The sequence below is a fragment of the Entelurus aequoreus genome, linkage group LG21 (genome assembly GCF_033978785.1).
Source record: "Entelurus aequoreus isolate RoL-2023_Sb linkage group LG21, RoL_Eaeq_v1.1, whole genome shotgun sequence".
NCBI classification, from domain to species: Eukaryota; Metazoa; Chordata; class Actinopteri; order Syngnathiformes; family Syngnathidae; genus Entelurus; species Entelurus aequoreus.
The window spans coordinates 45,415,426-45,435,399 of record NC_084751.1 but is presented as its reverse complement, the minus strand read 5'-3'; the positions used below and the strand labels follow the sequence as shown (position 1 = coordinate 45,435,399).

The following is a 19,974-nucleotide window of genomic DNA, read 5'->3' as shown; positions in this document are numbered from 1 at the left end:
GCCCTTAATGAAAACGAGTTTGACACCCCTGATTTAGACAGTGATTTAAACGTGGTCTGTGTCCCCCTCTAGTGGTAGGATAGGGTAACTACTGTGTAACAAGAAGTATTAAATGCCCGTATGTGGGCTCTGTACCGAGGATGTCGTTGTGGCTTGTACAGCCCTTTGAGACACTTGTGATTTAGGGCTATATCAATAAACATTGATTGATTGATTGATATACTATGGTAATTACACATCAAAACCCCGCAGCTTATAGTCGGGTGCGGCTTATATAAGGAGCAATCTGTATTTTCCCCTAAATTTAGCTGGTGCGGCTTATAGTCAGGTGCGGCTTATAGTCCGGAAATTACGGTATATTCATATTTTACTCTTTGTTCAAAGCGGCCCTCTGAGGGCAACCATAACTGCGATGTGGCCCTCATTTAAAACGAGTTTGACACCCCTGATTTAGACAGTGATTTAAACGTGGTCTGTGTCCCCCTCTAGTGGTAGGATAGGGTAACTACTGTGTAACAAGAAGTATTAACAGCCCGTATGTGGGCTCTGTACCGAGGATGTCGTTGTGGCTTGTACAGCCCTTTGAGACACTTGTGATTTAGGGCTATATCAATAAATATTGATTGATTGATTGATATACTACGATAATTACACATCAAAACCCCGCGGCTTATAGTCGGGTGCGGCTTATATATGGAGCAATCTGTATTTTCCCCTAAATTTAGCTGGTGCGGCTTATAGTCAGGTGCGGCTTATAGTCCGGAAATTACGGTATATTCATATTTTACTCATTGTTCAAAGCGGCCCTCTGAGGGCAACCATAACTGCGATGTGGCCCTCAATGAAAACGAGTTTGACGCCCCTGATTTAGACAGTGATTTAAACGTGGTCTGTGTCCCCCTCTAGTGGTAGGATAGGGTAACTACTGTGTAACAAGAAGTATTAACAGCCCGTACGTGGGCTCTGTACCGAGGATGTCGTTGTGGCTTGTACAGCCCTTTGAGACACTCGGGATTTAGGGCTATATCAATAAACATTGATTGATTGATTGATATACTATGGTAATTACACATCAAAACCCTGCGGCTTATAGTCGGGTGCGGCTTATATATGGAGCAATCTGTATTTCCCCCTAAATTTAGCTGGTGCGGCTTATAGTCAGGTGCGGCTTATAGTCCGGAAATTACAGTATATTCATATTTTACTCATTGTTCAATGCGGCCCTCTGAGGGCAACCATAACTGCGATGTGGCCCTCAATGAAAACGAGTTTGACACCACTGATTTAGACAGTGATTTGTGTCGCCCTCTAGTGGTAGGATAGGGTAACTACTGTGTAACAAGACGTATTACCGGGGCGAAAGTTGAGCTGGCGAATGATATCGTCAAGCAGAAACATTGTTGCAAACAAACACTCGGTTAAGGCTACGTCTAACACATTATAGGCATTTTCGCATTAATAACCGTGCTATATTCGACGTGTACTTACATTTTAGTCAGGAACGCACACAATACTGTTTACACAACCACCCAAGAGCCCATATTGCGCAGAAACGCTACCACATAAGATATGTTTTAATTGCTGATGCGGGTTTATTGATTTTTAAATGCGCCACAAAATAGCCCATTTTGTACACTGTTGATGCGTTTCAATGCACAGTAGTGCGGGCATGTGTTTCTGTCTAGTATTTCTCCAGCAAAGGTCATGTGGGGACATCAATGATGGTATTTTGAGAGGTCATCATTGAAGTCGGACATGACTGAAGGCCTAGGTGGGAAACGCCACTGATAAAACTGTACCAATAAACACAGAATTCATACCTGAAAACCAATCTAAACCAAATCCAACATAAAATAAACATTTAAAAACAAAAAAAAACCTGCTTTCTGACTGCATAAATGCCAGTAATTGTTCCAATGCAGACTAAAACCAGATGTTGGAGTGTTTCTGTCTTTTTGATTCCTAGCACATGAGTGTTATATTGTGCACTTTTTGACCAAGAAAACATGACTTCTGTTTTGCATTTGCACTCCTTCTAACATATGGACATATTACTGAGTTGTGCTTTAAACGTCTGCAATTTGGAAAGTTCTGCAAAAGTCAATGTCAAGATGCTTCTTTGCAAGACGTTTGTAATTGTGAGCGCTGGCTCGCTTTGTCATAGTTTTGTTGCGAGACAAAGAAACTAGCCGTGTTTTGAATGTTTTCTCCTCTGAACGGAGTTGGCTTCATTGACTGTTTAATTTGAAAAGAGTGCGTGCAAACATGTGCGCTGAGTTTCTTGCCGCTTTTAGTTTGTGTTTCCTGACACGATGCTGCTGGTTTGCATGTTTGTGAGAAACGAGCGAGCAGTACTCATGGCTAACATCTGTTCTTCTGCCGAAAACAACAAGTCTACTTTGTGCTGCACGACAGCATCAAAGACATGGGAACACAATTACTGCTAATAATGTGAGAAAAGGTACGGGACAATTCCAGAGGTATAAAAGTGCAAATTACTAAAACCAAAAAGAAATCAAACAAAGTAGAGAAGAATCTTTATATATTACGTAAAAATGACAGGCCAGATAACGATTGAAAATTAATAAGTTTAACATGATGGAAATATTAACTACAAATAACCATTATTTACATTTTTAAATAAGTTATTGTAGTATATCCAGCTATGTGACTCTCCTTTTACGTCTGCGGGGGCGCATAGCTACCCTGGTAGTGTTCCTTCCAAGGCAAAAGACAAAGTGGAGCGGCGTGCAGGTAGGATTTATGGTTTTAATTACTTTAAGGCAGGATCAAAAATACAAAACTAAGGACGCTGACAAGCGTGGAGCTAAAACAAACCAACATGTCACCTGTTCTAGTAGTGTTTATATGCGTGAAAGAAGACTCCAGAGACTTGTAAACTTCACACAGCTTCCTTTACTCGTGTTTGTTAATCCACCTGTTAATCCCCACAACACACTCAACGGTGCCCCCTCTGGACACTATGTGATATTGTACTTAACATCTGTACATCACCAACGGTGAAAAACGAGGAATGCAAGACACAATGTTTGTAAACTTGTCAGATACAAACACATTTTTCAGTCAGGCTTTTATAGACAAGCCTTGTTTATATAATCATTAAAAATATTAAGAAATTAAGCATTCTTTAAAAAATATGTTTGCAAATTTAACTTCTCAAATAAATGAACTTTCACAGATGGCAGCTGAGATAGGCTCCAGCACCCCCCGCGACAGCGAAAGGGATAAGCGGTAGAAAATGGATGGATGGAGGGAAGTTATTCCAATTTTTTTAGACGCTCCTGTATGTAAATATGTGCTATAATTTCACTCTCCCCCAATGTTCCCTCTAATTTTTCATGTGTGTGAGCAAAGGCAAAAACACCCTGAGCAGTAAGTGGAGCCCATGTGAGCAACAAGGCGTGTGTGTGCGGGGGGGAGGTTTGGTGGTAGCGGGGGTGTATTTTGTAGCGTCCCGGAAGAGTTAGTGCTGCAAAGGATTCTGGGTATTTGTTCTGTTGTGTTTATGTTGTGTTACGGTGCAGATGTTCTCCCGAAATGTGTTTGTCATTCTTGTTTGGTGTGGATTCACAGTGTGGCGCATATTTGTAACAGTATTAAAGTTGTTTATACTGGCACCCTCAGTGTAACCTGTATCGCTGTTGATGAAGTATGCGTTGCATTCACGTGTGTGTGCGTACAGAAGCCGCACATATCTTGTGACTGTGTTTGAACGATGTTAGAATGGATGAAAAGCGGACGTGACGATAGCTCATAGAGTACGTTAAAGGCAGTGCATTTAGGGCACGACCCCAAGATTTGGGTCCGGGTGGACGAGATATAATGACTGATGAACAACTTCGTTGGATAATGAAGGTTGCCTCAGCTCAAAGCCTGAGCCCCGACATTAATGAACTAGCATCCAAGAAAAGATGTCAAATATCTGGCTTGGGCACATCAGATTAGATCAGTGTGTTGCAGACTGAGCAGTTTAAAGTCCTGAATGGTTGTTTTATTCATTGTTATTTTATTTTCAAAGTTATTAGCCTGTGGAAAAAGTTAATGTTGATATTTACCTCAGAGGGCTGCAAATAGAAAAGAGGCATTACATTTTTATTTAAATTGTATTTGATACGCCATTGATATTTTTTAATTATGATTATTACTATTATTATTTGAAACTCGATTTTGCATGTCACTATAAAGTTATATAAGCCTTGCTTGTTCAATGTTCAATGCAAAACTTGTTTGGGTCCCTATTAAAAGGTTAATTTGTTCAACCTTGGCCCACGGCTTTGTTTAGTTTAAAATTTTGGCCCACTCTGTATTTCAGTTTGACACCCCTGCATTAAAACATTCCCATGTTGCACAATGAGATGTAAGCAGGGGATCATGTGTACATTCCTGCAACTTCCTGTTTGTAAAAAATATATTTGTATTAGTATTTATTTAATATACAAACAGCATTTCATGATTAATATTTATAAATTAAGATTCCTAATAAATGACACTAGAATAAGCACACATTTGATCGGTAAATCATAGTGTAACGACCTGGAATGACACTTTATGTGTGGTGTTGGAGTTGTCCGACTTTTTGTGTGGCTGTAAACGCATCACTGGCTAAGTGCCATATGTGCATGTGTTGGCGCAAGTGAGAAAGAGCGAGCGGCTGCTGTTGATATAACAAAGTTGCTTTTGGTCTGGTTTGAAATGACCAGTTTTGCTAGATATAATTTTTTTATTAATGTTTTGGCGATGTGTTTATGGCCGACAATAAAGAGTTTTGCTCAGTAAAGTGATGGATGGAATTCATGTCCTCAAAGCGTCTCGACAGACGTTACAATATTTGAACAATGATGACGAAAACTGTTTTCTCTGTCGTGTCCGTGTCGTGTCGAAAATTGCTATGCGCTTATTTTTTTATTTGATTTTGTGCATGGCATAGATTAGCCGTGCGCAGAGGACGCTTGAGCAGTGCACAATTGCACAGGTGCGCACCTTAGAGGGAACGTTGCTCTCACCTAATAATTACTGGAAAATTACAAAATCTTGTTTGTAGATAAATCACAAACCGGGATTTTGGGTGTCTTATTAAACATGATATCTAAATAAATTGCCTTTGGTGTTACTTGTGGAAAACATCCATCCTGGTGATAGTGTTGGAGAAGTTAACAACTCTTTTTTTAAACTCATTTTAAATGTTTCCTTTCCAGCACCTCGTATTATTACATTATTGGAGACAGTGGACGTACTACTGGATCACAACGCAACCTTCATCTGTGAGGTAGAATCCCAACCCTCTGCAGACGTCACATGGACCAAGAATAACCAACCAATCATGTAAGTCATCCTGGAGTCTAAAGCCTCTACATGAGGGGTGTGCAAAGTGCGGCCTGAGGGCTGTTTTCAGCCCACAGGTTATCTTAAATGGACACACCTGATCTACATAATCTTTACTAGCACACCTTTACCATATTTTTCGCACTGCCGATGAGCGGGTCTAGTCAGGTCTACTGTCATACAAAAGGCGCGCCGGATTATAAGGCGCATTAAAGGAGTCATACTATGATTTTTTTTCAAAATGTAAAAGACTTCCTTGTGGTCTACATAACATGTAATGGTGGTTCTTTGCTCAAAATGTTGCATAGATGATGTTTTACACATCACTAGTGCAACAACACCGCCGGAAATGTGGCCCGTGAAAAACCGTCCGACCGTAACCCTGTAATAACTAAAGTTCTGTGGGTGAATTATGTAAACCTATTACAGCTTTAGCGCTTTCATGTCGAGTTTACTGACAGATATAAGTAAGAACTTGACACTACTTTATATTAGAAATGGCAACAGTGGAGGATGAATGTCACATAACAAGAAGATAGAGAAAAAGAAGAAACTTATCGACTACGGTATCGACACGGCCTACAAAGGCGGACTTGCGCACATTTTCAGGATTTACGCAGATCCCAAATACAGATCAGCAGGTACCAGAAGGTAAGAAAAGTTGCTTTTGCATAATATTGGGAAAGAAAACGCTAGATAATGTCTGCTAATGGGTGCCTGTAACGGACTCTCGCCGTCGTCCGGGTTCCATGGACCACCAAGCCCAGACATGACTGCAAGCAGTTTTGTGACTTCGTTTTATTTTTCAATAAAACCTCTCAGTGCACGCCGGGTCGCTTTTCAGCTCTGCCGCTTTAACTGCCCGCTCCTCCGGTTGCTTTTCAGCCGCCCTCGTCTTCGTCTGCCTCTCGCTCTCTCTCTTGCTTCCGCTCTGCATTCACTGGCTTTCCAACTCCTTCTGCCTCGTCGTTCACAGCTGCCGCCCTTTTACGCACTGACAGGAGATTATATAATTGTGCCCAGGTGGGCGATCCACGCACCTGACATTTATCTCGGCGTCGATCCCGGCGCGCCCCACCTCGCAGCTGGCTCGCCGGCCACGCCGCTGGCCCGCCGGCCACGCCTCCTCGCCGCCATCTCGGGGTCGGCCCCGGCGTGCCCTGCCTCGCTGTCGGTCTGCCGGCCACGCCTCCCCATAGTGCCATTTTGCGTCCTTATACACACACCATAGTAATACTTGTATCTTTTACTACGGTAGCCGTAATGGGCCGACAATCCATCAAGCTGTGCGGCTTCAAAGTCGTACTAAACTGTTTTGACAGATTTTTGAGTGCTGTGTGTAATGTTCTATATTCTCAATGGAACATTTAAAGTTTTAGTGTTGATTACTGGTGCCATATCACAGTCTACACGTATCTCTTATGTATGACTGCAATCTACTGGTCATACTTATCATTAAAATATGTACCAAATAAAATTGGCTCGAGGTTGGTAAGCACAACCAGAATTATTCATACATTAGGCCCACCGGGTAACAAGGCGCACTGTCGTTTTTTGAGAAAATGAAATGATTTTAAGTGCGCCTTGTCATGATCTGTGGTCTGGATCATGTTTTTGTTATTTTCTGTTAGTTTTAAGACTCCAGTAGTTCCTGTTTTTGTGCACCCTTGTTTGTTTTAGTTTCCATGACAACTTATGATTTTCACCTGCCTCTTGCGTTCGGGACATACCTGTCTCTAATCAAGTATTTAAGCCTGTCTTTGCCTGTCAGTCGGCCTGGCGTCATTGCTTGTGTCATGCGATTGTTTGCTTCATGCCTTGCCAAGTAAGTTTTTGTTTGTTCATGCCACAGTTAGGGAGTTTTTGCCCTGTCCATAGTTTATGCTAAGTGTTAGCTTTTGTTTCCTGCGCTAAGTTGCCTTTTTGTTTGTACCTATTTGAGAGTCAAGAATTTTGTCCGGAATAGTCCGATTGCATCCCGGGGAGAACAATCCTCGCAGTAAGCTGAGAAGACCCCCCCCGTTATGACACGCTTTATAGTCCGAAAAATCCGGTAGTCAAATCATCAATGAGAGAGAGATTGCTGAAGTTGTCGGAGTGAGGAGTTGTTAGCTTCTAATTGTCTTTTTCTATCTCACTAGGTACTACGACCCTCGTTACGTTACCAAGGAGCAGGGACAGATGCTAATCATCCCCCACGTCAGAGAGACGGACAATGGGGAGTACTGCTGTCTGGCCAGTAACGGCATTGGAGAGCCAGCCCAGAGCTGTGGAGCACTGCAGCTAAAAATGAGTACGACTGCTTGGTATCGAACTAACTGTCATGATGAAAGACTCAGCTGATACATGCTCAGTAGCACTTAAACAAACACCCAAATCCCGGTCTTAACTCTTGTCCTTCCCTGTACCAGAGCCCCAGATCAAGCGGCATCCGACGAATGTAACTCTTCTGGTGGAGTCCAAAGCCGTGTTGCCGTGTGTTACTCTTGGAAACCCTAAACCAGATGTCACTTGGCTCAAAGATGATGAGCTCATTAAGGTAAAGATGAATATTCATAACCCCTGTCAGGGTTTTTGTCCAGGACGTAGGGATGAAAGGAATTCTAAGAAAGTGTCAAACATCTTGCAGGTCAGTGAGCGCGTCAACATTCTTGACTATGGCGCGTTGAAGATCAACAACATTCAGAAGGAAGATGCAGGCCAGTATCGCTGCGTGGCCAGAAATAGCTTTGGCTTGGCCTTTTCTAAACCCGTCACCATTGAAGTACAGGGTAAGTGTGGTTTCCTTGGCGATACATAGACTAGAAATCCATGCTTGGTAGATGACCACAGTGAGTATTCTGTCAGTACCAGCCAACATGTTGACATTAGAAAGTTTGTCTAAACTTTGAAGTGTGCATACATACTGTATGTACTGAAACATTTTACAGCAAAACAAATTAATGGGGAAATCGTCGCTTTGCATGATTGTAAACAATGTGCAGATGTGAGGAGCTCCACAACCTGTGACGTCACGCTACTTCCGGTACAGGCAAGGCTTTTTTTTATCAGCGACCTAAAGTTGCGAACTTTATCGTCCATGTTCTCTACTAAATCCTTTCAGCAAAAATATGGCAATATCGCGAAATGATCAAGTATGACACATAGACTGGACCTGCTATCCCCGTTTAAATAAGAAAATCGCATTTCTGTAGGCCTTTAAAGGCCTACTGAAACCTACTACTACCGACCACGCAGTCTGATAGTTTATATATCAATGATGAAATCTTAACATTGCAACACATGCCAATACGGCCGGGTTAACTTATAAAGTGACTTTTAAAACTTCCCGGGAAATATCCGGCTGAAACGTCGCGGTATGATGACGTATGCGCGTGACGAAGTCCGAGTAACGGAAGTTATGGTACCCCGTAGAATCCTATACAAAAAGCTCTGTTTTCATTTCATAATTCCACAGTATTCTGGACATCTTTTGCAATTTGTTTAATGAACAATGAAGGCTGCAAAGAAGACAGTTGTAGGTGGGATCGGTGTATTAGCAGCGGACTACAGCAACACAACCAGGAGGACTTTGTTGGAGCGCTAGCCGCGCTAGCCGCGCTAGCCGCGCTAGCCGCGCTAGCCGCGCTAGCCGCGCTAGCCGCGCTAGCCGCGCTAGCCGCGCTAGCCGCGCTAGCCGCCGACCTCACCTTGACTTCCTACGTCTCCGGGCCGCCAAACGCATCGGGTGAAGTCCTTCGTCCTTCTGCCGATCGCTGGAACGCAGGTGAGCACGGGTGTTGATGAGTAGATGAGGGCTGGCTGGCGTAGGTGGAGAGCTAATGTTTTTAGCATAGCTCTGTGAGGTCCCGTTGCTAAGTTGCTAAGTTAGCTTCAATGGCGTCGTTAGCACAGCATTGTTAGCCTTCGCCAGCCTGGAAAGCATTAACCGTGTATTTACATGTCCACGGTTTAATAGTATTGTTGATTTTCTATCTATCCTTCCAGTCAGAGGTTTATTTTTTTGTTTCTATATGCAGTTAAAGCACGATGCTATCACGTTAGCTCGTAGCTAAAGCATTTCGCCGATGTATTGTCGTGGAGATAAAAGGCACTGAATGTCCATTTTGCGTTCTCGACTCTCATTTTCAAGAGGATATAGTATCCCAGGTGGTTTAAAATACAAATCCGTGACCTACAATAGAAAAAGGAGAGAGTGTGGAATCCAATGAGCCAGCTTGTACCTAAGTTACGGTCAGAGCGAAAAAAGATACGTCCATCACTGTCTCTCAAGTCCTTCACTGTAACGTTCCTCATCTACGAATCTTTCATCCTCGCTCAAATTAATGGTGTAATCGTCACTTTCTCGGTCCGAATCTCTCTCGCTCCATTGTAAACAACGGGGAATTGTGAGGAATACTAGCTCCTGTGACGTCACGCTACTTCCGCTACAGGCAAGGCTTTTTTTTATCAGCGAGCAAAAGTTGCGAACTTTATTGTCGATTTTCTCTACTAAATCCTTTCAGCAAAAATATGGCAATATCGCGAAATGATCAAGTATGACACATAGAATGGATCTGCTATCCCCGTTTAAATAAGAAAATCGCATTTCTGTAGGCCTTTAAATGACTACCCCTCAAACAGATCGGCGTAGCTGGTTGACTGACATATTTGTTGCAGATGTTCGGGCTGAGCAGCTTATAATTCTGTCACTGGCACATTTGTTTGGTTCCCATCCCAGCTCCACCCTGAGCGAAGCTTTAATTAGCAGCAAATAACAGAACAACACTTGTGTGGCTGACATAGCAAGGCAAGGTTGTTTATTCTTTCACTGTAGCAGCCAAGTTTACAGAATGCCAAAATAAGGGAGTGCAGCCTGTGTCTCTTAATGCTTTCCATATAGTCAATAAATAAGTGCATACACTTTAAGTGTCTTTACGTGTCTTTACGTGTCTTTAAGTATCTTGATGTGTCTTTACGTGTCTGCGTGTGGTCTGTGACATGTGCAGCCCCAGCCCGGATCCTCAGAGTTCCCAAGGAGAAGAGAGTAGAGTATGGCAGCCAAATATCTCTGGAGTGTAATGCCACGGGAAACCCCATCCCCACCGTCACCTGGTTGGAGAATGGAAACACTGTGAGTGTCCCGGATGGGATTTTAGACCAATGTTTGAAAAATGTCTGCTGGTTTGGAGCAGATTTCTAAGTTCTGCATATTGGCCCATGTTGGTCACAGCTTTTTCTTTTTTGAAATGTAATCCTAAATTTATGAACGTCAAACTTGTTAACGACCATTTTATTGTAAGTATTGGAACGAAGCTGGCAGTTCCGTTTCTGCAGGCGTTTAACTTTTCATACAAGTCTGTATATCAAGTCATGGAAAAGCTACAATGAAGCGCACATGCGGTGGAGCACTCCTGACATGCAAAACCAAAAAGCAGTGAAGTTGTCACGTTGTGTAAATGGTAAATAAAAAACAGAATACAAGGATTTGCAAATCCTTTTCAAATTATATTCAATTGAATAGACTGCAAAGACAAGATATTTCATGTTCCAACTGAGAAACTTCATTTTTTGTTGTTGCAGAAAATCATTAACTTAACTAAAAAGTTGTCACAGGGGCATTTTTACCACTGTGTTACATGGCCTTTCCTTTTAACAACACTTGATGTACAGCTTAAGTTGTTCAACAGTCCGGGGGTCTCCCTTGTGCTATTTTAGGCTTCATAATACGTCACACATTTTCAATGGGAGACAGGTCTGGACTACAGGCAGGCTAGTCTAGTACCCGCACTCTTTTACTATGAAGCCACGTTGATGTGTAACACGTGGCTTGGCATTGTCTTGCTAAAATAAGCAGGGGCGTCCATGGTAATGTTGCTTGGATGACAACATATGTTGCTCCAAAACCTGTATGTACCTTTCAGCATTAATGGTGCCTTCACAGATGTGTAAGTTACCCATGTCTTGGGCACTAATACACCCCCATACCATCACACATGCTGCCTTTTACACTTTGCGCCTAGAACAATCCGGATGGTTCTTTTCCTCTTTGGTCCGGAGGACACGACGTCCACAGTTTCCAAAATCAATTTGAAATGTGGACTCGTCAGACCACAGAACACTTTTCCACTTTGCATCAGTCCATCTTAGATGAGCTCGTGCCCAGCGAAGCCGGCGGCGTCTCTGGGTGTTGTTGATGAATGGCTTTGGCTTTGCATAGGAGAGTTTTAACTTGCAGTTACCGATGTAGCGAACAACTGTAGTTACTGACAGTGGTTTTCGGAAGTGTTCCTGAGCCTATGTGGTGATATCCTTTACACACTGATGTCGCTTTTTGATGCAGTACCGCCTGAGGGATGGAAGGTCACGGGCATTGCCGCTTACGTGCAGTGATTTCTCCAGATTCTCTGAACCTTTTGATGATATTACGGAGCGTAGATGGTGAAATCCCTAAATTCGTTGCAATTGCTGGTTGAGAAATGTTGTTCTTAAACTGTTCAACAATTTGCTCAGGCATTTGTTGACAAAGTGGTGACCCTCGCCCCGTCCTTGTTTGTGAATGACTGAGCATTTCATGGAAGCTGCTTTTATACCCAATCATGGCACCCACCTGTTCCCAATTAGCCTGTTCACCTGTGGGATGTTCCAAATAAGTGTTTGATGAGCATTCCTCGACTTTATCAGTCTTTTTGGCCAACTGTGCCAGCTTTTTTGAAACATGTTGCAGGCATCACATTCCAAATTAGCTAATATTTGCAAAAAATAACACAGTTTTCCAGTTTGAACGTTAAATATCTTGTCTTTGCAGTCTATTCAATTGAATATAAGTTGAAAAGGATTTGGAAATCATTGTATTCTGTTTATATTCACCTTATTTACCTTATTTACCATTTACACAACGTGACAACTACACTGGTTTTGGGGTTTGTTGTTCAGTGCGACCCTTCTGGCGTCAGGGAGTGAGGTGCTGTCACACAACTGAACCAGCTGGCATCCGTTACAGTCACAGCAGAAGAGAGTGATAACAAAATATAGCTTGCATTGCAATACAACATGCTGGTGAGCACATAGCTGTTTTAGATTTATCGATATACAAAATGACGACATCACATTAAGTGAGTCAGACAGCTAGGATGCTGAGATGATTTATGGAGGAATCGGGTCGAGTTGCAGTGTGATTACAGTCTAACGTCACTGGGATGGTCCGTTCATAAATCATAAACTGCTTTATAAACACATGCAATGCAACAAGACATTTTGGATGGTGCTGTCAAACTATTACCAATTTGAGTTTGATTTATGACACGGTTGTTAGATAGATAGATAGATAGATAGATAGATAGGTTTTTATTGTCATTGCACAAGTACAACAAAACATTTTTTTCAGCACAAACCTGTTCAAGATCAGACAAACAAACAGTGTACAGGGTTACAGAACAGGAACGCTGATGGGTCGCCACAAGGCGCTCCGTAAAAGATGGGAATAAGGTAAACGATGGGGAAGGATGAGCAAAAAAATACAATCTAGTGGGGAAAAAAACCTCCATAGCGAAGCACATATTACAACGTACATCTCGAGATATCTAGCAACAGAGGGAAGGGAGTGCGGGGTCGTGATGGTAGGCCGCAGCTCTCAGGCGCTGACCATCCTTTCATCACCCCTGTGGGATTTGCGTCGAGGGCGTTGGGTTGGGGGAGGTGGGTGGGGAGGTGCATGTGTGGCGTATATTTTTTTGGATGCATGTTTGTGTGTAAGCCTGCAGTGTGTCTCTGTTCCGCGGCCTTGATCTTGTGCAGTCGCTAGTCCAAAGTCAACAACAGCAGGTGTGCGTCCATGAGAGACAAGAAGGGAGTTTGTTGTGTCTTCGCTGCACTGTCCTTCGGGAGAGTCTCGAAGCCAGGGAAACAATCCAAGTTAGGATGTTTTGTATGCGAGTGAAAATAAAATTTGCTTTTCACTCTAAATTGTCTATGGCTGGCCCTCAAAAATCCTGCGAGGCAGACAATCCGATGTTATCCAAATCACAAGAGTGTCCACAGTTCTTCCCGCATCCTCCAATCATTTGTGGCAGCTTTGTGGATTTATTTTGATTAATTTAGTTAAATATAAGTATTTTAATCTACAAAACCCAAAACCAGTGAAGCTGGCACGTTGTGTAAATGGTAAATAAAAAGAGAATACAATGATTTGCAAATCCTTTTCAACTTATATTCAACTGAATAGACTTCAAAGACAAGATATTTTTTAATGTTCCAACTGAGAAACGTAATTTTTTTTTGCAAATAATCATTTAATGTGTCACGTCTGGGTCGTATTTTACTGCGTGGGTCGTTCTCCCGGGATGCAGACGAAACTCGAAGTGTGCAGGTAAGGATATAATTTAATGTCCATAAATCATTCAGTGGAATACAAACATACAGGAAACAAACAAAAGAGACGCGTGCTGATTACAAGGGGGGCTGAGGCGAAACTTAGCACAGGAATCAAAGCATCGAAAACCAGAAATCATTCAATTGTAACTGTTGCTTACAGCAAACAATGTAGCCAGACCGAGCGTGGCGAGAAACGGGAATAAGTAGCTCTCTGATTAGTGCCCGGCAGCAGGTGAGCGTCCCGGACGGTAATCAGAGGCAGGTGAAACCAGTCAGCGTCCATGGAAACCAAAACACAAACCCAGGGGTGCTGAAAACAGAACTGAGGAAGTCAAACTAACAGAACAAAATATGATCCGGGCAACGGATCATAACAGGAACCCCCATTAAGGACAGATCCCAGATGTCCCTTTGAAAAAAAAAACTAAGAGCAAGTTCAAAAGTCATGGGAGGGCGGAGGGAGGACTTGGGTGGTGGGTTAACCCAGATCCACTGGGGACGAGTCAAGTGGCCGTGGCGAGTGGAACGCCGCTGCAGCAGGCGAGGCGGGCGACCACGGAATGGCCGCCGGGAAGGCGAGTGGCGCCAGAACCTCAGCAGCATGTGAGTTCTACACCCAAGTCCCGGGCGTCGCTGCTGCTGGCGCAAAAGGCGTCCATGAACTCGCCACTGAAGGAGTCGTGTGCGGGCGCCTGATGGCCGCTTGCGCGGCAGGCCAGCTGGAGGTCGCGGTGGCGACGACGCTGGAGATGACGTGGGACGGTGCTCTTTCTGTCAATGAAGATTTGCTTCAGCCTGGGACACATAGTCATTTTGATAGTAGGCTAATATATATTGACACTTACATCATGTGTTGCCTTCATTATAACACCTATTCAAGACTTTTAATGTTACAGAATGGATGGATGGATGGCCCTAAATACTTGACAAGTTTTTGATTTAGTGACGGTTATTGGCTCCTATATCACCCACGGAACACATTTCAAGAGGCTTTGAGGAACTCTAGTGAGTATGTAATTTAATGAAATTAGTCATTCTTTCCTTTTAACTTTTATATAAATCAAGCTTGGTTTCTTTTTAACATGTGACTCAAAAGTGATTGGACGGGCAAGCCAACAGACGTATGTGTGGTACTGCGGGCAGACGTAGACATCGTAATGTCTGGGTTCTTAATAGGCACGGGTGCTTGTAAAAAAATGATTACATGCCTGCAATGCTTGTAAATATAATGTGTGTGTGTGTGTGTTTACGCATGTGTGTGTGTGTGTGTGTGTACGTGTGTGTGTGGTGATTAAAATGTTTCCTGGCAGTCTGTTGGTTTCATTTAAATCAACAAGGCTGCAGATAATTTAACAGACCGTGTTGAGAGACATTAAATGAGATGTTTAGTACATAGGTATGGCACGATTACCACGCATTACCATGCTACCTGTTACACTCATGCACTTTGCGTTTTATCAGCGTCATACTTGTAATGATAGAAACATATTTTCCATGCCATCTTTACAGTAGAAAAATGTTGATCCATGATCCATGTGCAAGAAAATGCAAATTCCAAGAAATGCTTCATAGTACATATACATTATTTTTTAAATAATACAGTCAAACGATTACTTTTTAACTACTACTTTTGAATTTACATGAATCATCATTAATCACAGGTTATTATTACTTGTTTACATACTTTAAATCAACTTAAAAAGGACCCCAATATCTGTACACAAATGCACTTTTATTGTTAAAATTTCATCCAGGAATGATATAATATTTCTAGAGACATTAAATTAGAGTACATGTTTAGTACATGGGTATGGCGCGACTATCACACATTACCATACTACCTGTTACACTCATGCACTTGTAATGATAGAAAAATATTTTCCATGCCATCTTCACACCCAATTGAATAGTAGAAAAATGTTTATCCATGATCCATAAGCAGGAAAATGCAAGTTCCAAGAAATGCTTCATAATATAAATACATTATTTGTAAATAATAATGTCTAACGATTACTTTTTATCTACTACTTTTGAATTTAATAAGTCATCATTAATCACAGGTTATTATTACTTGTTTACATACTTTAAATCAACTTAAAAAAGGACCCCGATATCCGTACACAAATGCACTTTTATTGTTAACATTTCATACAGGAATCATATAATATTTTTAGAGACATTAAATTAGAGTACCTATTAGTACATGTTTGGTACATAGGTATGGTGCCAATACCACACATTACCATACTACCTGTTACACTCATGCACTTTGTGTTTTGTCAGCGTCATACTTGTAACGATAGAAACATATTTTCCATGCCATCTTTACACCCAATTGAATAGTAGAACAATGTTGTTCCATGATCCATGTGCAAGAAAATGCAAGTTCCAAGAAATGTTTCATAGTATATATACATCATTTTTAAATGATACTGTCAAACTATTAATTTTTAACTACTACTTTTGAATTTAGATTATTCATCATTAATCACAGGTTATTATTACTTGTTTACATACTTTAAATCAACTTAAAAAAGGACCTGTACAAAAATGTACTTTTATTGTTAAAAATTCATACAGTGATGATATAATATTTTTAGAGACATTAAATTAGAGTACCTATTAGTACGTGTTTAGTACATGGGTATGGCGTGACTACCACACATTACCATACTACCTGTTACACTCATGCACTTTGTGTTTTATCAGCATCATACTTGTAATGATATAGAAATATTTTCCATGCCATCTTTACACCCAATTAAAAAGCAGAAAAATGTTGGTCCATGATTTATTTGCAAGAAAATGCAAGTTCCAAGAAACGTTTCATAGTATATATACATCATTTTTAAATAATACTGTCAAAATATTAATTTTTAACTACTACTTTTGAATTTAGATGACTCATCATTAATCACAGGTTATTATTACTTGTTTACATACTTTAAATTAACTTAAAAAAGGACCCCAATATCTGTACACAAATGCACTTTTATTGTTAACATTTCATCCAGGAATGATGTAATATTTTTAGAGACATTAAATTAGAGTACATGTTTAGTACATGGGTATGGCGCGACTATCACACATTACCATACTACCTGTTACACTCATGCACTTTGTGTTTTATCAGCGTCATACTTGTAATGATAGAAAAATATTTTCCATGCCATCTTTACACCCAATTGAATAGTAGAACAATGTTGTTCCATGATCCATGTGCAAGAAAATGCAAGTTCCAAGAAATGTTTCATAGTATATATACATTATTTTTAAATAATACTGTCAAACTATTACTTTTGAATTTAATAAGTCATCATTAATCACAGGTTATTATTGCTCGTTTACATACTTTAAATCAACTTAAAAAAGGACCCCGATATCTGTACACGAATGCACTTTTATTGTTAACATGTCATACAGGAATGATATAATATTTTAGAGACATTAAATTAGATTACCTATTAGTACATGTTTAGTACATAGGTATTACCATACTACCTGTTACACTCATGCACTTTGTGTTTTATCAGCGTCATACTTGTAATGATATAAAAATATTTTCCATGCCATCTTTACACACAATTAAAAAGCAGAAAAATGTTGTTCCATGATCCATGTGCAAGAAAATGCAAGTTCCAAGAAACGTTTCATAGTATATATACATCATTTTTAAATAATACTGTCAAACTATTAATTTCTAACTACTACTTTTGAATTTAGATTAGTCATCATTAATCACAGGTTATTATTACTTGTTTACACACTTTAAATCAACTTAAAAAAGGACCCCAATATCTGTACACAAATGCACTTTTATTGTTAAAATTTCATCCAGGAATGATGTAATATTTTTAGAGACATTAAATTAGAGTACCTATTAGTACATGTTTAGTACATAGGTATGGCGCCAATACCACACATTACCATACTACCTGTTACACTCATGCACTTTGCGTTTTATCAGCGTCATACTTGTAATGATAGAAACATATTTTCCATGCCATCTTTACACCCAATTGAATAGTAGAACAATGTGCAAGAAAATGCAAGTTCCAAGAAATGTTTCATAGTATATATACATTATTTTTAAATAATACTGTCTAATGATTACTTTTTAACTATTACTTTGGAATTTAATAAGTCATCATTAATCACAGGGTATTATTACTTGTTTACATACTTTAAATCAACTTAAAAAAGGACCCCGATATCTGTACAAAAATGCACTTTTATTGTTAAAATTTCATCCAGGAATGATATCATATTTTTAGAGACATTAAATTAGAGTACATGTTTAGTACATGGGTATGGCGCGACTACCACACATTACCATACTACCTGTTACACTCATGCACTTTGTGTTTTGTCAGCGTCATACTTGTAATGATAGAAAAATATTTTCCATGCCATCTTCACACCCAATTGAATAGTAGAACAATGTTTATCCATGATCCATGTGCAAGAAAATGCAACTTCCAAGAAACATTTCATAGTATATATACATCATTTTTAAATGATACTGTCAAACTATTAATTTTTAACTACTACTTTTGAATTTAGATGACTCATCATTAATCACAGGTTATTATTACTTGTTTACATACTTTAAATCAACTTAAAAAAGGACCTGTACAAAAATGCACTTTTATTGTTAAAAATTCAGACAGTGATGATATAATATTTTTAGAGACATTAAATTAGAGTACCTATTAGTACATGTTTAGTACATAGGTATGGCGCCAATACCAAACATTACCATACTACCTGTTACACTCATGCACTTTGTGTTTTGTCAGCGTCATACTTGTAATGATAGAAACATATTTTCCATGCCATCTTTACACCCAATTAAAGAGTAGAAAAATGTTGATCCATGATCCATGTGCAAGAAAATGCAAGTTCCAAGAATGTTTCACAGTATATATACATTATTTTTAAATAATACTGTCTAACTATTACTTTTTAACTACTACTTTTGAATTTAATAAGTCATCATTAATCACAGGTTATTAATACTTGTTTACATACTTTAAATCAACTTAAAAAGGACCCCAATATCTGTACACAAATGCACTTTTATTGTTAAAATTTCATCCAGGAATGATATAATATTTTTAGAGACATTAAATTAGAGTACCTGTTAGTACATGTTTAGTACATAGGTATGGCGTGACTACCACACATTACCATACTACCTGTTACACTCATGCACTTTGTGTTTTGTCAGCGTCAAAAATATTTTCCATGCCATCTTTACACACAATTAAAAAGCAGAAAAATGTTGTTCCATGATCCATATGCAAGAAAATGAAAGTTCCAAGAAATGTTTCACAGTATATATACATTAAAATGTCATATTGCTTACAAATGGAAGCTCACTTTTGCTTAATGTGTCGTAGAACTCAACCGTTTATGACGGGATACATTTTGTAAGAGAGACATGATGTTTAGAAGTAAAACAGTTACAGCAATTGAAAATAATGAAGCTACTGCTACTGTGTTTTTCCCCATTCTAGATTTCAGGTGCTTCAGTGGATGAGACCTTGGTGGGAGAGGTGATTGTGTCTGTTCTTAAAGTGACAGTCAATAAACCGGCCCTTTACACCTGCTTGGCCTCCAACAGACACAGTGCGGGGGCCAACACTGTCAAAGCCACCGCCAGAGTCACCGTCGCAGGTAAGGCTCGAATTCTGTGCAGATACCAAAATCTTGGTACCGGTACCAACATTTATTTCGATACTTTTGATACTTTTCTAAATAAGGGGACCACAAAAACTTGCATTATTGGCTTTATTTTAACAATAAATCTTAGGGTTAACAACAATAAACATATGTTTCTTATTGTAATTTAGTCCTTAAATAAAATAGTGAACATACTAGACAACTTGTCTTTTAGTAGTAAGTAAACAAACCAAGACTCCTAATTAGTCTGCTGACGTATGCAGTAACATATTGTATCATTTATACACCTATTATTTTGTACAAATTATAAAGGACAAGCAGTAAAAAAATATTATTAATCCACTTGTTCATTTACTGTTAATATCTGCTTATTTTCTGTTTTAACATGTTCTATCTACACTTCTGTTCAAATTTAATAATCACTTATTCTTCTCTTCTTTAATACTTTACATTAGTTTTGGATGATACCACACATTTAGGTATCGATTCGATACCAAGTAGTTACAGGATCATACATTGGTCATAATTTAAGTCCAGGGACATATTTCCTGAGTTTATAAACATAATATACATTTTAAAAAAACGAAAAAAGAT

At 39.8% G+C, this 19,974-nt stretch overlaps 1 protein-coding gene across 1 annotated transcript in view; it reads left to right on the top strand.

Moving 5' to 3' along the window:
- Window positions 1-19,974, top strand: part of LOC133638779 (muscle, skeletal receptor tyrosine protein kinase-like) — an 83,986-nt gene that overhangs the window by 7,700 nt on the left and 56,312 nt on the right. Inside the window, exons 2-7 of the mRNA XM_062031719.1 lie at window positions 5,217-5,343; window positions 7,485-7,636; window positions 7,755-7,882; window positions 7,973-8,114; window positions 10,332-10,456; window positions 19,215-19,374. Of these exons, the coding sequence (XP_061887703.1) occupies window positions 5,217-5,343; window positions 7,485-7,636; window positions 7,755-7,882; window positions 7,973-8,114; window positions 10,332-10,456; window positions 19,215-19,374 (834 nt within the window). The remainder of the gene's footprint in view (window positions 1-5,216; window positions 5,344-7,484; window positions 7,637-7,754; window positions 7,883-7,972; window positions 8,115-10,331; window positions 10,457-19,214; window positions 19,375-19,974) is intronic.